This window comes from Alosa sapidissima, chromosome 3 (assembly GCF_018492685.1).
Source record: "Alosa sapidissima isolate fAloSap1 chromosome 3, fAloSap1.pri, whole genome shotgun sequence".
Taxonomy (NCBI): domain Eukaryota; kingdom Metazoa; phylum Chordata; class Actinopteri; order Clupeiformes; family Clupeidae; genus Alosa; species Alosa sapidissima.
The window spans coordinates 26,824,998-26,839,997 of record NC_055959.1 but is presented as its reverse complement, the minus strand read 5'-3'; the positions used below and the strand labels follow the sequence as shown (position 1 = coordinate 26,839,997).

The following is a 15,000-nucleotide window of genomic DNA, read 5'->3' as shown; positions in this document are numbered from 1 at the left end:
CAACTGTTTCTCTAAGTTTAAGCTCAGCTCCATGCAATATATATTTGTGTCAGCGCGTGTGTGTGTGTGTGTGTGTGAGAGAGAGAGAGAGAGAGAGAGAGAGAGAGAGAGAGAGAGAGACAAAGACCAAGACATAGAGACAGAAACAGAGGGAGAGAGAGAGGAGAGAGAGAGAGACAAAGAGCAAGACATAGAGACAGAAACAGAGGGAGAGAGAGAGAGAGACAAAGATCAAGACATAGAGACAGAAACAAGGAGAGAGAGAGGGGGAGAGAGAGAGAGAGAGAGAGAGAGAGAGAGAGAGATAATAGTTCAGCTGGTGTAGGGGGACTGATGGCTGGTGGCAAAGCCTCGTCTAAATAAACTGGCCGGTGAGAATGTGGTGCATCGGGGTAACAGAGCTGCTGAGAGTGGCCGCGTGTTTGGGGAGATCTCCATTCCCATGTTTGATGTGAGAGCAGCGCCAGGCCTTGGCTGCCTGAGCGCCCAGGGAAAATATGGCGCTTGTGTAGTTTGGACAGACATCATACACCTTCCAGACACACAGAGAAGGAGTGAGAGAGGGAGGGAGGGAGGGAAAGAGAGAGAGAGAGAGAGAGAGGGGGGAAAAGTTGCAGAGTTTGTCTTTTACCCGGCAGCAGCTGAACCATAGAAACAGGAAAGGACAACAGAATATCTGTTCGGAGGAATGTCCATAGCAGAGTGGTATTTGCGTTAATGAGTCGACGGCTTGTAAGTCATTTCAAGGTACATGAGGCCTAATTTGTCTCATGTGACTGTGCTCTCGGTTTCATTTCAGTTACTATGTGTAAGGTGTGCGTGACGTTTTGGGCTAAACGTCATCATCTATCATCCATGTGCAACAGAAAAACAAACAGAACTGTACTGTTTCAAAGAAAGACACACAGTCTTGTTTGTCTTGTGTGGCTACCACTGAATCATTATAATAATTTGAATTGTATATTGTATGCACCTTTATCAAGTCTTTTAATCTTGGTGCTACAGTAATGAGCTTAAAGCTCTTGCCCTCTCTCTCTTTCTCTCTCATGTGCAGAGTGATAGCAGGGCTCAATCAGAGGTACTTGTGTTGCCAGTGGATTTGTGTGTGCTCATACTCATGTTTGCGGTGTCATAGAACTGAATCAGACGTACTTATATTGGCGGTGGGTGTGTGTGTGATAGCACTGAATCAGACGTACTCATATTGGCAGTGTGTGTGTGTGTGTGATAGCACTGAATCAGACGTACTCATATTGGTGGTGGATGTGTGTGTGATAGCACTGAATCAGACGTACTCATACTGGCGGTGGATGTGTGTGTGATAACCCTGAATCAGACGTACTCATATTTGCGGTGGGTGTGTGTGTGTGATAGTGCTGAATCAGACGTACTCATATTGGCGGTAGATGTGTGTGTGATAGCACTGAATCAGACGTACTCATATTGGCGGTGGATGTGTGTGTTCTTGTTCCAGATCAGGCCTGGGGATCTTCACACACTCCCCCAGCTCCAGCCACCCATGAAAGGCCTAAAGAAAGTAAACACACACACACACACACACACACACACAAAAACATAGTCAACTGGGGTGAATAGGCCTCAATTTATCCTTCATCATCATTATCACTATCACCAACATCATCATCATTGTCCTATTCAACATCGTTTCCATAATCCCAATTGTCATTGTCCTCTTCATCATCATCATCGTCGTCATCATTATTATCATCATCATCAGCATCTGTCAGCATTACTGTACTTATACGGATCTTAATCAGCACTGATTATAAGCACTATCATCTTCGTCATCATTGTTATCATCACAGCCATGATTACCTTAACAGTCATTATAGCAGTCTTTTACTGTTATAAATCCTACTACCCTCAACACAACTTGAACTCTTTGTCAGTAACATGTACTACCAAATGGGAAACATGAAAATCAGTAATTGGTATTCCTCGCATCATCTACCAAACAACCTCTGAACCAATATAAAGTCTAGCAGCTGTAAAGCTGGAATAAATCATTCAATCATCCATCAAAGAAAACAAAAGTATGCAGGCAAGTTGTGCAAGAATATCAAATGCTTTTGGGAGGTGAAACATTATATGACTGGGAAAATAAGAGCGATACCAAATCAAAAGAGAACCAAAAGAGAGTAGCAGGGCCATTTAAAATGTTTGAAATATGAGCTACACCTGGTGAAGCAGAACCAAAACGCTTTTTTCTCTTCAAAAGGCAAGACAAGGCACGTTGATTTATATAGCACATTTCATACACAGAGGTAATTCAATGTACTTTACATAAACAAATGCAAAGAAAAGTAACTAATAGTAAATAATCATACATTTTGCCAAACTCTTTACATTTATTAGTTGAGAAAACTTCAGGTGCTGTTTGGTGAGGGGGGATTTGTTAACTTCTCGACAGTTTAAAATAGGATGTGTGTGTTGTTCATACTGGTGATGTTAGAAAATAAAGACTCTCTTGCTTTGCATATTTCAGAGTATCTTTCCTTTATATTGTAACATGTTACATTTTTTAATTAAAAGTATCCAATAAATCATCTACCAAGTCTGACAGCTGTCTGTGAAAGTACTTGCTCAAAGAGAGCATTTGCGGCCCCGGCCGTGGCGCAACTGGCTGGGGCACCTGCACTGTACGCCGGCGACCCGGGTTCGATTCCCGCCCCGTGGTCCCTTCCAGATCCCACCACGATTCTCTCTCCCACTCACTTCCTGTCATTCTCCACTATCCTATCTACAATAAAGGCATAAAAGCCCAAAAAATATACTTAAAAAAAAAGAGAGCATTTGCATGGCCATTTATGATTCTCCATCTTACCATCATAGATCTGCTCTGAATGTGTGGTGACAAAGACAGAACAAAAACAAAAAGAAAAACACTGCTTTACCATTTCAATTGACTGCTGGTTTCCTTAGGGCTGTCCAGGCAGGTAGCTTGATCCATCAATCACCCATGTCAAAGTCTCCTCATAAACATTGCAAGGGCAATATTTAGGCATACAAATATGCATACCACATACCACAGGGTTTGCAGGGGACTCATCTTACCCAGTTACAATCATTTCTCCACCATGAAGGGAGGAAAGAGGAAAGCAAGAACACTTCATCAAGGTTCTCCACAGAAATGGAAAACAAGCAAAGCTGAATGTTTGACAGAGAACATGTAATGCAATTCCCATTCATTTAACAGCATCCTCTTTTTGCTGCAATGAAACAAAGATGGGGTTGCTTTTTTTTGTAAGCTTAAATGAGTTCAGACAAAAACAGACATTGGACCCCCTAATTCACATGCTTGGAGGGAGAGAGTAGGCCATTGGTAATGTCATCACCTGCCTCTGGTTCACCTCTCCTGTCCGTCTGATCAATAAACTCTGCTTATTGATCCGATTAGAGTGAGAGGATACACAAACCAGACACCACAGCTGACACTGTCCGGCGAGGGAGGGTACTGCACGAGGCTGTCAGGACGAGGAGTGGAATGATTAACCTTAGGGGTCACATTCTTATGTAAGTAAACACAGACCTCATGGATACAGATGGGGGGGGGGGGCGAATGGACACAAAGTATGGCGATGGACAGTCCAGCAGGCACATGATGGACAGAGGCGAGCATGAATCAGCATTTATTTGTGTGAGGACAGTCTGGAGTGTGGCTAGACACTGTTGCAACACCTGGCTAATAATCACCATCAGGAATTCCAGGCACGTCCACGTTCCTCTCCCTCCCTCTCCCCTCTTTGATCCCCTGCCGTGGTCATTGGGTCATTCCTCAGGCGGTGTCAGAGTAGGGAGTGTGCACGAAACCAGGCCAGTACGCATTTACACCTTTCAGTGTTTTACTCTCTGCCACTCTCTCTCTCTCTCTCTCTCTGCCTCTTTCCTCATCAGTGTAAACACCTGCGGGTAGAAGACAGTGTCAGGGGGTGCTGTGGTACAGCAGGCTACAGCACCCGTACCACATATGGGTCCAAGTGCCCATGGAGACCCGGGTTTGAGTCCGGCCCGTGTCATGTCCCGATCCTACCCCATCTCTCTCTCTCCCACTCACTTCCTGTCACTCTCTAACTGTCCTATCACAATAAAGGCAAAAACGCCCAAAAGATGTAGGCCTACTGAAAAAAAATATCCCCAGTCCTTCAAGTACTTTACCTGCTCTCGTCAAAGCCCTGACGTGTAACGGCTCCATAAAGGAGGCCACCATGCCTGTCGACATGATTGGGGCATGGCGTGTCGATCATGTCACCTCACTCATTAAACTAGCTCTTGTTAAACATGGACAACCATTTCACTCTCTCAATGCAGTTTAATTCAATAAAGCTTTTTTGGGATTAACGTGACAGCAGCATTATTCCCAAAGCTCACACATTAAAAAATATCTCTCTCATTTCATCTCCCGGCCTCTCTCCCGTTCACACTCATCTGTCTGCACTCTCCTGACTTTAATCACCTTCCCGGAAGAATGTGGGGAGAATTTTTTTGGCGGGAAATGATGTGAGCCGAGGTGGCCAGGCTTCCGTTAGCCGCGCCGCTTTATTTTCAATGTCTCCCCTTTCCAGCACCAGCCAGAATCACACGGATCTCACCGGGTCTGGCTCCCTCCGCTACCTACCCGCCCCACCAACACCTCCCCTACCCTCCCTCTTTGTATTTTTTTTGTTGTTTTTCTTCAGGTGTTTAGTCTACTGCTCCTTTTCCCAGCCCGGTGTGCCTCCGGATGGCCCTCGCTCCGTTGGTACATATGGTGGAGCTTAGACGCCGGCGCAACCCAAGCCCTGGCTGGCGGAGATGCCCTGGCCTGGGGCGGCCTCGTGTGAGAGGGCCCTGCGTGACCCAGGCAGGAGGGGAAAAAAAACGGCTAAAAGTCAACAGCTGCTCTGGCCCAGAACGGTGGTCTGCGTGCACACAAAAGGGGCCCTCGCCTGGCCAACTGTTGCTGGATCATGGGATAAGCTCTGGTGGTTGGCTGGTGAGTCGTGGGCCACAGGGACCCTCATCATGCCAAACCCCCGACAATGCCCACTTTAACACATGGCCTCAACTCAAAGGGCCAGCAAAGAAACACAAAGGTGAGGAGTGAAACATCTAAACAAATAAAATGACATAAAACTGAAAAACAATCACACAGGAAAAAAGCACTGGCAATATAAAACACTACCTGACCTGAACAAATATTTATATTTTTATTTATACACACGCGCACACACACACACACACACACACACACACACATATTTGGTTCAGTCAGACAGTATATCATCTAGCAAATTTCAGACCATGGTGCCTGTTGCTTCAACTGCAAAAAATATTTTTATATATTATGGTTGAGCTATTACAGTAAAAAATAAGCAAGGGTATACACAATTAAAATGTAGTGGGTATTTAAGTTGCCATATATCAAAGAAAAGTCAGGACACCACATTTTCCTACATGGTTGGGTTGTGCTAACCTGACTCTCGCCAGATGAATTTCGTTGCACCTAGCTCCGCCTAGCTCCACTCACATCCATCTGGGATCGCTTCCGTTGAGAGTGATTTCGGCACCAGATTTTATGGTAGAGCCAATCAGGACGCAGGGCGGGAGTTTCATAGATGTGACGTAGCGTAGAAGCGACTGTGAGACTGTTCTCAGCGTCACAGGATGGCTTCGATGTGAGTGGTTGAAGTAGCATGTCAATAGATGACAGACAAGTGGCTTATCCAATCATATGCAAGGATTTTTGATAAGGCCCAGCCTTCTGAAACACCACTCCAATGGATCGCTCCCAGATGGATGAGTGGAGCTAGGCGGAACGAAATTCATCTGGTGAGAGTCAGGTTGGGGTTGTGCTGCTCTGAAGAAGCATTTGTTTCTCACCTGGCAGCTGGTGCCATCACAGCAGCTTTTGCTCCCTGGAGTACTCAGAGTGTACACACATCTCATATTCATTCATATTCAGCCAACAGTAATATTCATTACTGATAACAACCTACTTCATGTCACTTTCCCTCATGTTATAACTGTGGAATTGCAAGGATTCAATACAAACAAACACATAAAATGATACAGACAACATATTTCCTTTCAAATGATCAAAATGGTCAAATGATTTAAATTTCGCACCTCTGTCAGAATGCAAAGCCTGTGTGGAAACAGTGCGTCTTTTGCACGCAAACTGGGATGAATAATATGTTTTAAGCTGCTACAAGACAATATAGGGACTTTGTGGATGTTCAATGAACAAGTCACAAGCTCACCCAACACCCTCTCATGGATCTCTGGACCTGCCACAAACAAGACTTTGATGAAAGGGTTTATTGTCTCCCCTTCATTCAATCTAACCTGACACCACAAATTAACACCCAGCCTAGTTATCCTCATGCTGAGCTGCTTTCACTGAAAAATGTGTTTACAGCATGGCAATGTGGCTTCCTTTGGAAGGAGCAGCACCAAGGAAAACAGGTCATGAGTCAAACAAGGTCAAACAGGTCAAACAAAAATTCAGCTGGACTGGGCCTTCTCACACATGAGTCAGAGCAGAGAGGTGAGGTCCTATTAGCTGAGTTAAATTGATAGGAACGGCAAGGCTTTTGTTTAGGCCCATGCTAAATCTATACACTGTAGTGATACCTAAGCACATGGAACGAGGTTTAACAGCAAAGTCATACTTGTATCAGTTTTTATAACAGCATTATAACAAGGTCACTGAAATGACCACTGTGGCTCAGTAAGGAATGGAGGCTTCGCTCAACAAAGACATGTATGTTATTTTAAAGACACGATTATGTTAGACTGCAAGCTATTGCATAATTAATCCGATATCTGCATGCTGCTGATGTATAAATCATTCATGCTCCAGGTTATGTGTCATTCATGCTCACAAAGCAAATGCATTTACAAAGTCATCCACTAACAAAACAGATAAGCAAAATTTTAGTACAGCACAAAGATGCTATTTCTGTATAATAGGCCGCTGGTAGGGCAGATTAGGAAGCACTATACAAATGTTATGAACGCCTACTTGCAAAGTAATGATAGAAAAGATACATTTTAAACAACAAGTGTACTGGTAATACATGTAGTATTACCAGTACATTCACAAAACCAAGTGATCAAGGAAAACCACTACATGCTATATGTAATGCTATATTTACAACAGTCTAATTACATGGGCATACTGTGCCAATCACAGGGCTACTGTGTCTCATCATACAGCCAAATGTATAGAACCTGAAACTTTAAAAAGAACACTGGTTGGATTTCATACAAACATAAAAGAAAATAGAAAAGAAATGAAAAGAAATATACAAACTAAGACAAATGAAACAAATCAGTGTAGGTGACCACAGAACATATTTAGAAGAAATGACCATGTCATAATGCTGACTCCAAAGGCAAAGGCACCTGACAAGACAGCCCCCAGTCCAAGATGGTAAATATTCCACTGTGCATTCAGGGACCATGCAAACCACAACCAGGGATGACAGAGGCTACTACCATGACCTTTGTTTCTAAGACAGAACACAGACAACAGAGTATACACAACACAGACCAGAGGCCACAGGCAAATGGCCTGCTGATGATGGCAACTGATAATGGCTGTATGATGGCTACGATAATGTTCATACACCTGAGGGTATCAATTTGCGTAAGTGCTTGGAACACATAGAACCCAAAAGCCATGATGGCTTAATGACGGTGTGGTTCGAACCACAGGTCAACCGCAGGTTTTCTACTCCTCACGGACACCATATATTGGTCATAAAACCTTGCCCAGGTAGCCACACATTTCGAACTCACCTTGGATGGTTCCTTTGGAAAAGGACGTGGTCTCGCGTACAACCCTCCTCCGTTCCAATGACTGCAGATACAAAGAGTTCGTCTGACAGGTAGTTCAACGGGCAAGCGTCAGTGATTCAGGACTTCTTACACCCTTGAGAGTCCCATGGCATATTTTAGAATTCCCCGGGCGAAAAATGAAGCGTTAGGTCTACTGTCCCGTGTGCCATGGCTGGGGCTTACGAGCCCCTCGGGCCGTCATCCAAAATTTGCGCACAATCAAAACCACTGATTTTGATATTTAATACGCTGTAGCTACATAGGCTAGGTGTCTTGTTGGTCGGCTTAGCCTACATGTACGTATTTGTCACATCAGAGTAACTGTTTTATATGTGAATGGATCAAAAGTTCGATACATTGTATTTTGAGCTCAAAGAACAAACAAATCCAAGCCTGTCTTCATCCCCATTTTTTTTCCATAAAGGGAGATGTCCGTTGGTATTTCATTGTAGGCCTATCATAACTACTGCCAGGAATGCAAAAAGTAAACAAAAGCTCTAATGTTGCATAAACATATAGGCCTATGAGCAGAGTTAGATCTATACAAGTTTACCTAGGACAAAAATGCAGCAGTCATCATGTTGCTTTCATGAAATCCATCTGTAACAGTTCACTGGAGGAAAGGGAACGAAGCGATTTCCGTGATTTTGATGGCTTCTTTTCCTGCTAACTTTGCAGATTTCCCCCCATCGGTCTGCTCAAGTTCTTGGCGCTAATGGTCTGCTATTTTGTCCAAGTTTTAATGGCAAACTGGCGCTCGTTGTCTTCAATCGCGCAACAATGTGATATTTTGAAGAGCAGACAAATGAAGGTACGAGTCTATCTCATGTTACAGAACGGACAACAAATAAGTCGCCAGTTCAGCTGTTAGCTCCAGAGCAACAATCTCGGGTTGGAGTAGCCAATGCATTCTACCGAATTGATAAGTGGATACAATCAACGCTGACCACGCAATATGAACGTAGTAACAAAATATCAGTCTTGGGCATATAGCCCCCCATTGCAAGACAAATCCTTCTTATTTAATCTGATAGACGGCAAGCCCGTAAGAAGTTCGAGGTCCGTCTGTTCTTTCCGTGGCAAAGTCTAATGCGTGTTTCGGCAAGGTAAAACTCAACAAAAGTGAGACACACCCGCTTTTCTCTGGCAAAGGAAGTTATAAAGGTGTATCACGTTAGTAAACGGAGACCCAGAGTTACGATATTCCATGTGATCGTGTCTTCATGGCCAACAGCACAAAGTTATATGATACTTGAACATAGTGAATTTCCTGACTGAAAAAGCAATCCGTCACCGGAACCCATTTCTCCGCTTCTCAATGCAAAAAAAAGTAACGGTATCTTGTTTTCAGAACCATCGTAAGTAAAATCCACTTAGTATGTACAATTGTTATCTAAAAATACACCGGTCCGACGGCGCAGATTATAGCTTTGTTAATCAAAGTGCAGGATGACATCTAAAACATCGCCGAGCTTTCACGGGAACGCGCTCCTCCTTTCGATTCCGTGACTGCGCGCATCATGGCGCGCGGCTACGGGCTTGCGTTTTAGTAAATGCCCATAGCTTAGCCTACGTCTGTGACGTAGCCTTGCCTTGTTTTGAAAATGCATCTTAAAGCCAATCATGAAACCAATGATAAAATCAGTTCTTTATGGGGTATTTTTTTATACACAACATCTATAATAACCTTCCCAGCTTCCCATGGACGGATTATGGACGTTTGGGCCCCTGGGCACAGATGTATTATGGGGCCCCCACTAATAAGTATAAGTATATATACTCTTTTGATCCCGTGAGGGAAATTTGGTCTCTGCATTTAACCCAATCCGTGAATTAGTGAAACACAGCACACAGGGAGGTGAAGCACACACTAATCCCGGCGCAGTGAGCTGCCTGCAACCACAGCGGTGCTCGGGGAGCAGTGAGGGGTTAGGTGCCTTGCTCAAGGGCACTTCAGCTGTGGCCCACTGGTCGGGGCTCGAACCAGCAACCCTCCGGTTACAAGTCCAGAGTGCTAACCAGTGGGCCACAGCTGCCCCATTGTCATAATTGTCGCATATGTGGGAGGGGGGGTTTGGGGGTCCTCCCCCAGAAAAAATAATTGTTTGATGTGATTTCCTGTATTCCTGGTGCATTTTGGGGATGGCCAATACTAAATTCAATCAGATTCAGAGCCTACATCCTGATTTGTTGATATTGAGGCAACGATTCCATGCAAAGGCTTGGGCTTCAGGGCCCCCAGACCCCTTGGGCCCGTGCAGTAATCCATCCCTGCAGCTTCCTAGTTCTATGTTGTCAATTTGTGACTGTCTGTCTGACACTGATTATAGTGTTATAACGCGCTGTTACATTTAGCTCAATAAAATTATTGAAAACTCTTGTCATATTTTTTACAAACATTTTCGCTGTTTGTCTATTTTCTATTGTCTTTTTTTTTTAAATGCTGTAGTTCAACTGACCATCTTACCATCTGTGTGTGTGTGTGGGCACACTGGGTAAGCGTCTGTAATCACCTCACCTGGCTGCCCTTGTTCTTGAAGACTGCCGACAAATGTATGCCTTTTCGCCAACTCCTTTAAACTTTAAGCTCTACAGTTCTGGACAAGCAGATGGTCGTGAGGGCAGATAGTGCGCAGATAATCCCTTTGTAGTGGTCTCTCTGCAGGGGATGATCTATGCTTCGGTGTCGCGCACCTGTCCCCACCTAAAAACGGTCCAAATATCTCGCATCACACATTTAAACACGCAGAATATTCATTTGTGCACTCTCCAAAGGGACAATATTTATTACAGTCTATAATGAACTAACTGAGCAAATGACCTTTCAGATTTGCACACAAGAAACATATGAATAGTCTAATTAGTCTGGAGAGGTAACAGGAAATAAACCCATGTGTGAAGTTATCAAAAGAAAACAGGCCAGTGTATATTTTACATAGTCTATTAACTGCACCATGACATTGGGTGAAACCACATATCTAGTTTACAATGGATGGGGAAAAAAAAGACATATTTTCGACACACAACTGGTTCACACCAGCATATTTATTCTTTCATTTTCTCCAAAAGCGTGTAAAAAATGAAAATAAAAAAGAGGGAAACATGATCTCAGAAGAATGCGGTAAAAAGACAAGTCAAATGACACATGTTCATCATTGTTTTCTACAAGGCTGAACTTGAGAGTGATGATGGATCAAAATGAACAAAGGGGGAAGGGGGACAGATCCTCCGATCGCCTTAAGGCCACCATTTCCCACATGTCAAGTTTATGCAGTGAAATTTTACATTTCGTGTTCAACAGTAGGCCTACATCATTATTATGCAATCTTATCATTTGATTTAATTTTCACATTTGATCTGGTTGAACTTGCTCAGATAATATTCAAAGCCCTTTCGTTTGAATGCTTTTATCCAAAGCAATTCAATAATTTTTTTCCCAACAGTATAGAGACCCGCACTAACGTTCAGGTTCAGTCAGGGCCTCTGCCAGAACTGCAGTTTGCATTCAGATGAACATTTTTAATACATTTATGTTTGTTGAAAAGATGTGATTGTTTATTGAAACAGCAGAAGCAGGAGGGATCAAAGCCAATCTGATTGTGTACAAATACGGACATGGGCCCACCACTCACAGACATATCTACAGTACGCCTACAAACAATCAGGGGCATTTTTTTGTAAAAAACAAAAAGAAACTATTTAAATGCAGACTTGGTTGCTCATGCCAGGAACTTAATGATGTAGGAGAAATTTAGTTTCATTCTAAGGCCTTGTGGATATAGGCTAATTCCTTTACTTTCTGGAGCTTGCCTTGTGTTTCTCACAGCGCATTCAGTTTCACAGTAGTCTCTTATTTCACAAAAGGCTATGTCATTACCTGTCTTAATATCTAAATGGCTCAATTAGTTTCTTAGCCCATTTTATAACATCCAAAAAAAGCAATGGCTTTCGAAAGCACTTCCTTGACTTTATAAGAAAATCAAAGAAAATGGACATCTGTTGCACTAGACTAACGCTTAGGTCCTAAGGACTCTGACGTCATTTGGCCGAAATGAGGCCGCCTGATCTGTACACGTTTATACTTACACGTTAACTCTGTAAAGCTTTTAAACACTCTTCTCACCTTCTCCCTCCACCAGGGGGAGCTGCCTCCTCACATTGGAGACCACAGACCAACTGGTCACAACCACAGACATACAAAGAAAGGAGCCCTCCTCTTATGTCCATGGTCACAACGCGCAAGTCACAAATCCTGCTCTGAAACCCATGCACTTTTTTTTTCTTTTTCTTTTAAAGAACAGCATGTATAGTCACTTGCAGGATGTCGTTGGCCAGGTGCAGAGTTAACAAGCAGGCATGCAAAAGGGGACAGCGGTTTAGGGGGCGGATTCCCTGACCGTTGGACTATCTCTAGCCACCTCTCTCTGTTTCACAGCACTCTGTACATGCACACTCTCGCCCACAGCACAACACAAGGTGGCACACAAACTCACACCACTGGTGAAGGGGGACTTTATTACAGATGGGAAATAAGAATAGGAGTTGTGTCAAGCAAGGCAAAGGATTGACAAATGGGAACTTTTTTTGTTGATATTGGGATGATAAGACAATTCAGTGAGGTCACAAAGTGGCAAAAAAACAAATCAAACAAACAAACAAACAAACAAACCCACAAACAAACAGCAGGGCACGTCATAGGATGCGAGGACAGGTTTTCACAAAAAGGAACTGATGACAAGGGCAATGTTACGGAACAATCCATGCTAAACACTGGGCCGGTCCCATATATCCTCTATCTACATTAGACATCAGTGATCACAGCACGAGGACATGGTAACCTGGGCAGGAAGAGGATCAGACATCTAGAAGCAAATACACACCACTGCCACTGCAATCTTTTTTTTTTAACCCAAAGTTTCCATCAAAGACAAAAACTGAAGAAAAGAAGAAGACTAAATGAAGTGACAACCATCCAACCACAACCTCAAAGCCCTACTGTTTCCTGAGTGGACTGCTGGAGATCTAAAGAATGCAGTACAAGGATGAAATCTCTTGTACTGAAACACCTCTTTTCAGACATTTTTTTAGAGAAAGGGGGGGGGGGGGGGGTAGAGTGGCGCAAACAGGAAAAACACTTAACGGCAGGAAGTGGCACAGTGGGGAGTGGTTTGAGGGCGAGGTGGGGGGGGCTGGGTGTCACACCGTGCAATGCCATTTCCTGCAAGAAGCATCCCTGTGAATCTCAAGTCTTTCCTGCCACACAAGCTTGGTCCCACACAATTAACACACGTACAGTACAGAACAGTACATTCGCTATGTGTAAGCTACACCAATGTACAAAAAAGGTATTTTTGAGCAGATGTATCTTGTGCAAATGTCAAAACTCAAAAAGATTTAAAAAAAACAAAAAACATACACATCCTAAAAACCCAACATGAACACAAACCTCTACATGCTCACATAGAGCCTACCAAGTAGCTCAACTCAGCAATGAAAGCAACCCAGTAAATCACCAAACCTATATGTGAAAAGGTAGGCGCAAGATACAGTATGACTTCAGGGCATGTTAACGTTCACGCTCATGTTAACGCTCAAAGGGACAGCCAGAGAGGGAACATGGGATGCCAGTGTTTGGCTTTTGTTTGCCAGGTTTTAAACCAGCGTGAGTCTGGTGACCTGGTGATGTGGTAACCTAGAGTGTGGACGGACCTACAGAGCATGATCCTCAATGATAGCAGAGATCAATACAAACATACACCACATTTTACAGTGAACGCGTACAGAAAAACAAAAAAGAAATCTCACAACAAAATGATTATCTGGACTGCAGTTTATCGGAACAGAAGACAAATAACTGAGTAAATTATGTAAAAACGTACAATCGAAACAGAGAGAAAATAAGAAACCCACATATGACTATGGAATAAATGCCAAAGGAACATTTAAGATCAACTTGCTCAAATGCCTCTCATTGGGATCTCAGTGAAAGCAATGGCACCTTCTGCTTTTGTTAATTGTAGCAAATGTTTTTCACTGAGTTCACATGCAATTCTGACAACACAGTTGTGCCCACACCTCTATACCACCAAGTTTGCCTAATCAAACCACGACTCAGCTGATGTGCTTGAGGAAAAGAAAAAGAGAGACAGAAATAGGTGGGGCTTGGATATTTACAGAAGAGTGTACCCTGTTCGTTTCACAGATATTACGCTAGTACCCTGCCAGAGGAAAAACGATGTCTGCAGTGATGCAATGACAGGCATCTCCTAAGTCGAGACCTGTCACCAAATGGCTCTGCCAAAATCAATGAGAAGGTAAAAACAAAAAGCTAATTACCACAGAAAATAAAAATGATCAAAGAAAATAAAATCCATTTTCATTAAGCTTATTATTTTTTTGTTCAAATGACAGGAATCTTTCGGTAAAGTATCAATACCTGAGCCAATCCTCTGACGCCTCAGAGAGTGAGCTGTGTACCTGAGTAGGCAGCTAATCTGACGTCTCAGGCCTGAGGGGTAGGTACCACAGCGGCTTCACCGGACTAAACGACTAAACAGAACAACAGCAAGACTCGGATCACTACCACCAATATCAGCATGAACACCTCCACACAACCAGCGCATTTTGAAAAATAAAACAATTGTTTGGTCACAGTCAACTAGCCGTTCTTACAGCCAACAGAAACAAGGTTTATACAGAATACAAACCAATCAGCCAACCACCCACCCATCCAACCAACCAACCAACTAACCAACCACCCAACCTACGGATAATCTTCTCACTTTTAAATCCAAATTCAAACAAATATGAATAGAGAAATTTAAAAACAAAGACGTAACGAAAACAGTACAAAAGACCCACCCGGCTTTTTCTTTTAAAACTGTAAAGGACAGAGACAGGACAGTCTTTTTGTGGGTGGGTAGGTCCACATTTTTTAAATGATTTAACTATCAGGTGAAAGATCTAATGAATTGCATCTTCTGTGAATGATAAGTACTGTATTAGTGTGTGTATGTGTGCGTGCATGTATGTGTGTGTGTGTGTGTGTGTGTGTTTGTGCGCGCGCGCATGTGCTGCATATGAGACACAGGTGGATAGCGGCATGTGTGAGTGTGTGTGTCTGCGTGTGTGTCTTGGGGGGAATGGTGTAAGGGATGT

At 43.3% G+C, this 15,000-nt stretch overlaps 2 protein-coding genes across 4 annotated transcripts in view; both read right to left on the bottom strand.

The window, feature by feature from the left end:
• The window catches only part of map3k3 (mitogen-activated protein kinase kinase kinase 3), a 27,964-nt gene extending 18,601 nt beyond the window's left edge, over positions 1-9,363 (bottom strand). For 2 of the 3 annotated variants that reach the window (XM_042084866.1, XM_042084868.1), the window contains exons 1-2: positions 7,804-9,363; positions 1,439-1,528 (exon numbers count right to left, since the gene is read on the bottom strand). In XM_042084866.1, the coding sequence (XP_041940800.1) occupies positions 1,439-1,442 (4 nt within the window). In that variant the 5' untranslated portion in view covers positions 1,443-1,528; positions 7,804-9,363. Of the gene's footprint in view, positions 1-1,438; positions 1,529-3,356; positions 3,925-7,803 lie in introns of all 3 variants that reach the window. The other variant, XM_042084867.1, reaches the window with a different exon arrangement.
• A 1,491-nt stretch (positions 9,364-10,854) lies between these two features.
• The window catches only part of limd2 (LIM domain containing 2), a 15,879-nt gene continuing 11,733 nt past the window's right edge, over positions 10,855-15,000 (bottom strand). Inside the window, exon 4 of the mRNA XM_042084911.1 lies at positions 10,855-15,000. This exon is cut by the window's right edge and continues 261 nt beyond it. The gene's annotated coding sequence lies outside the window, so the exon portion shown is untranslated.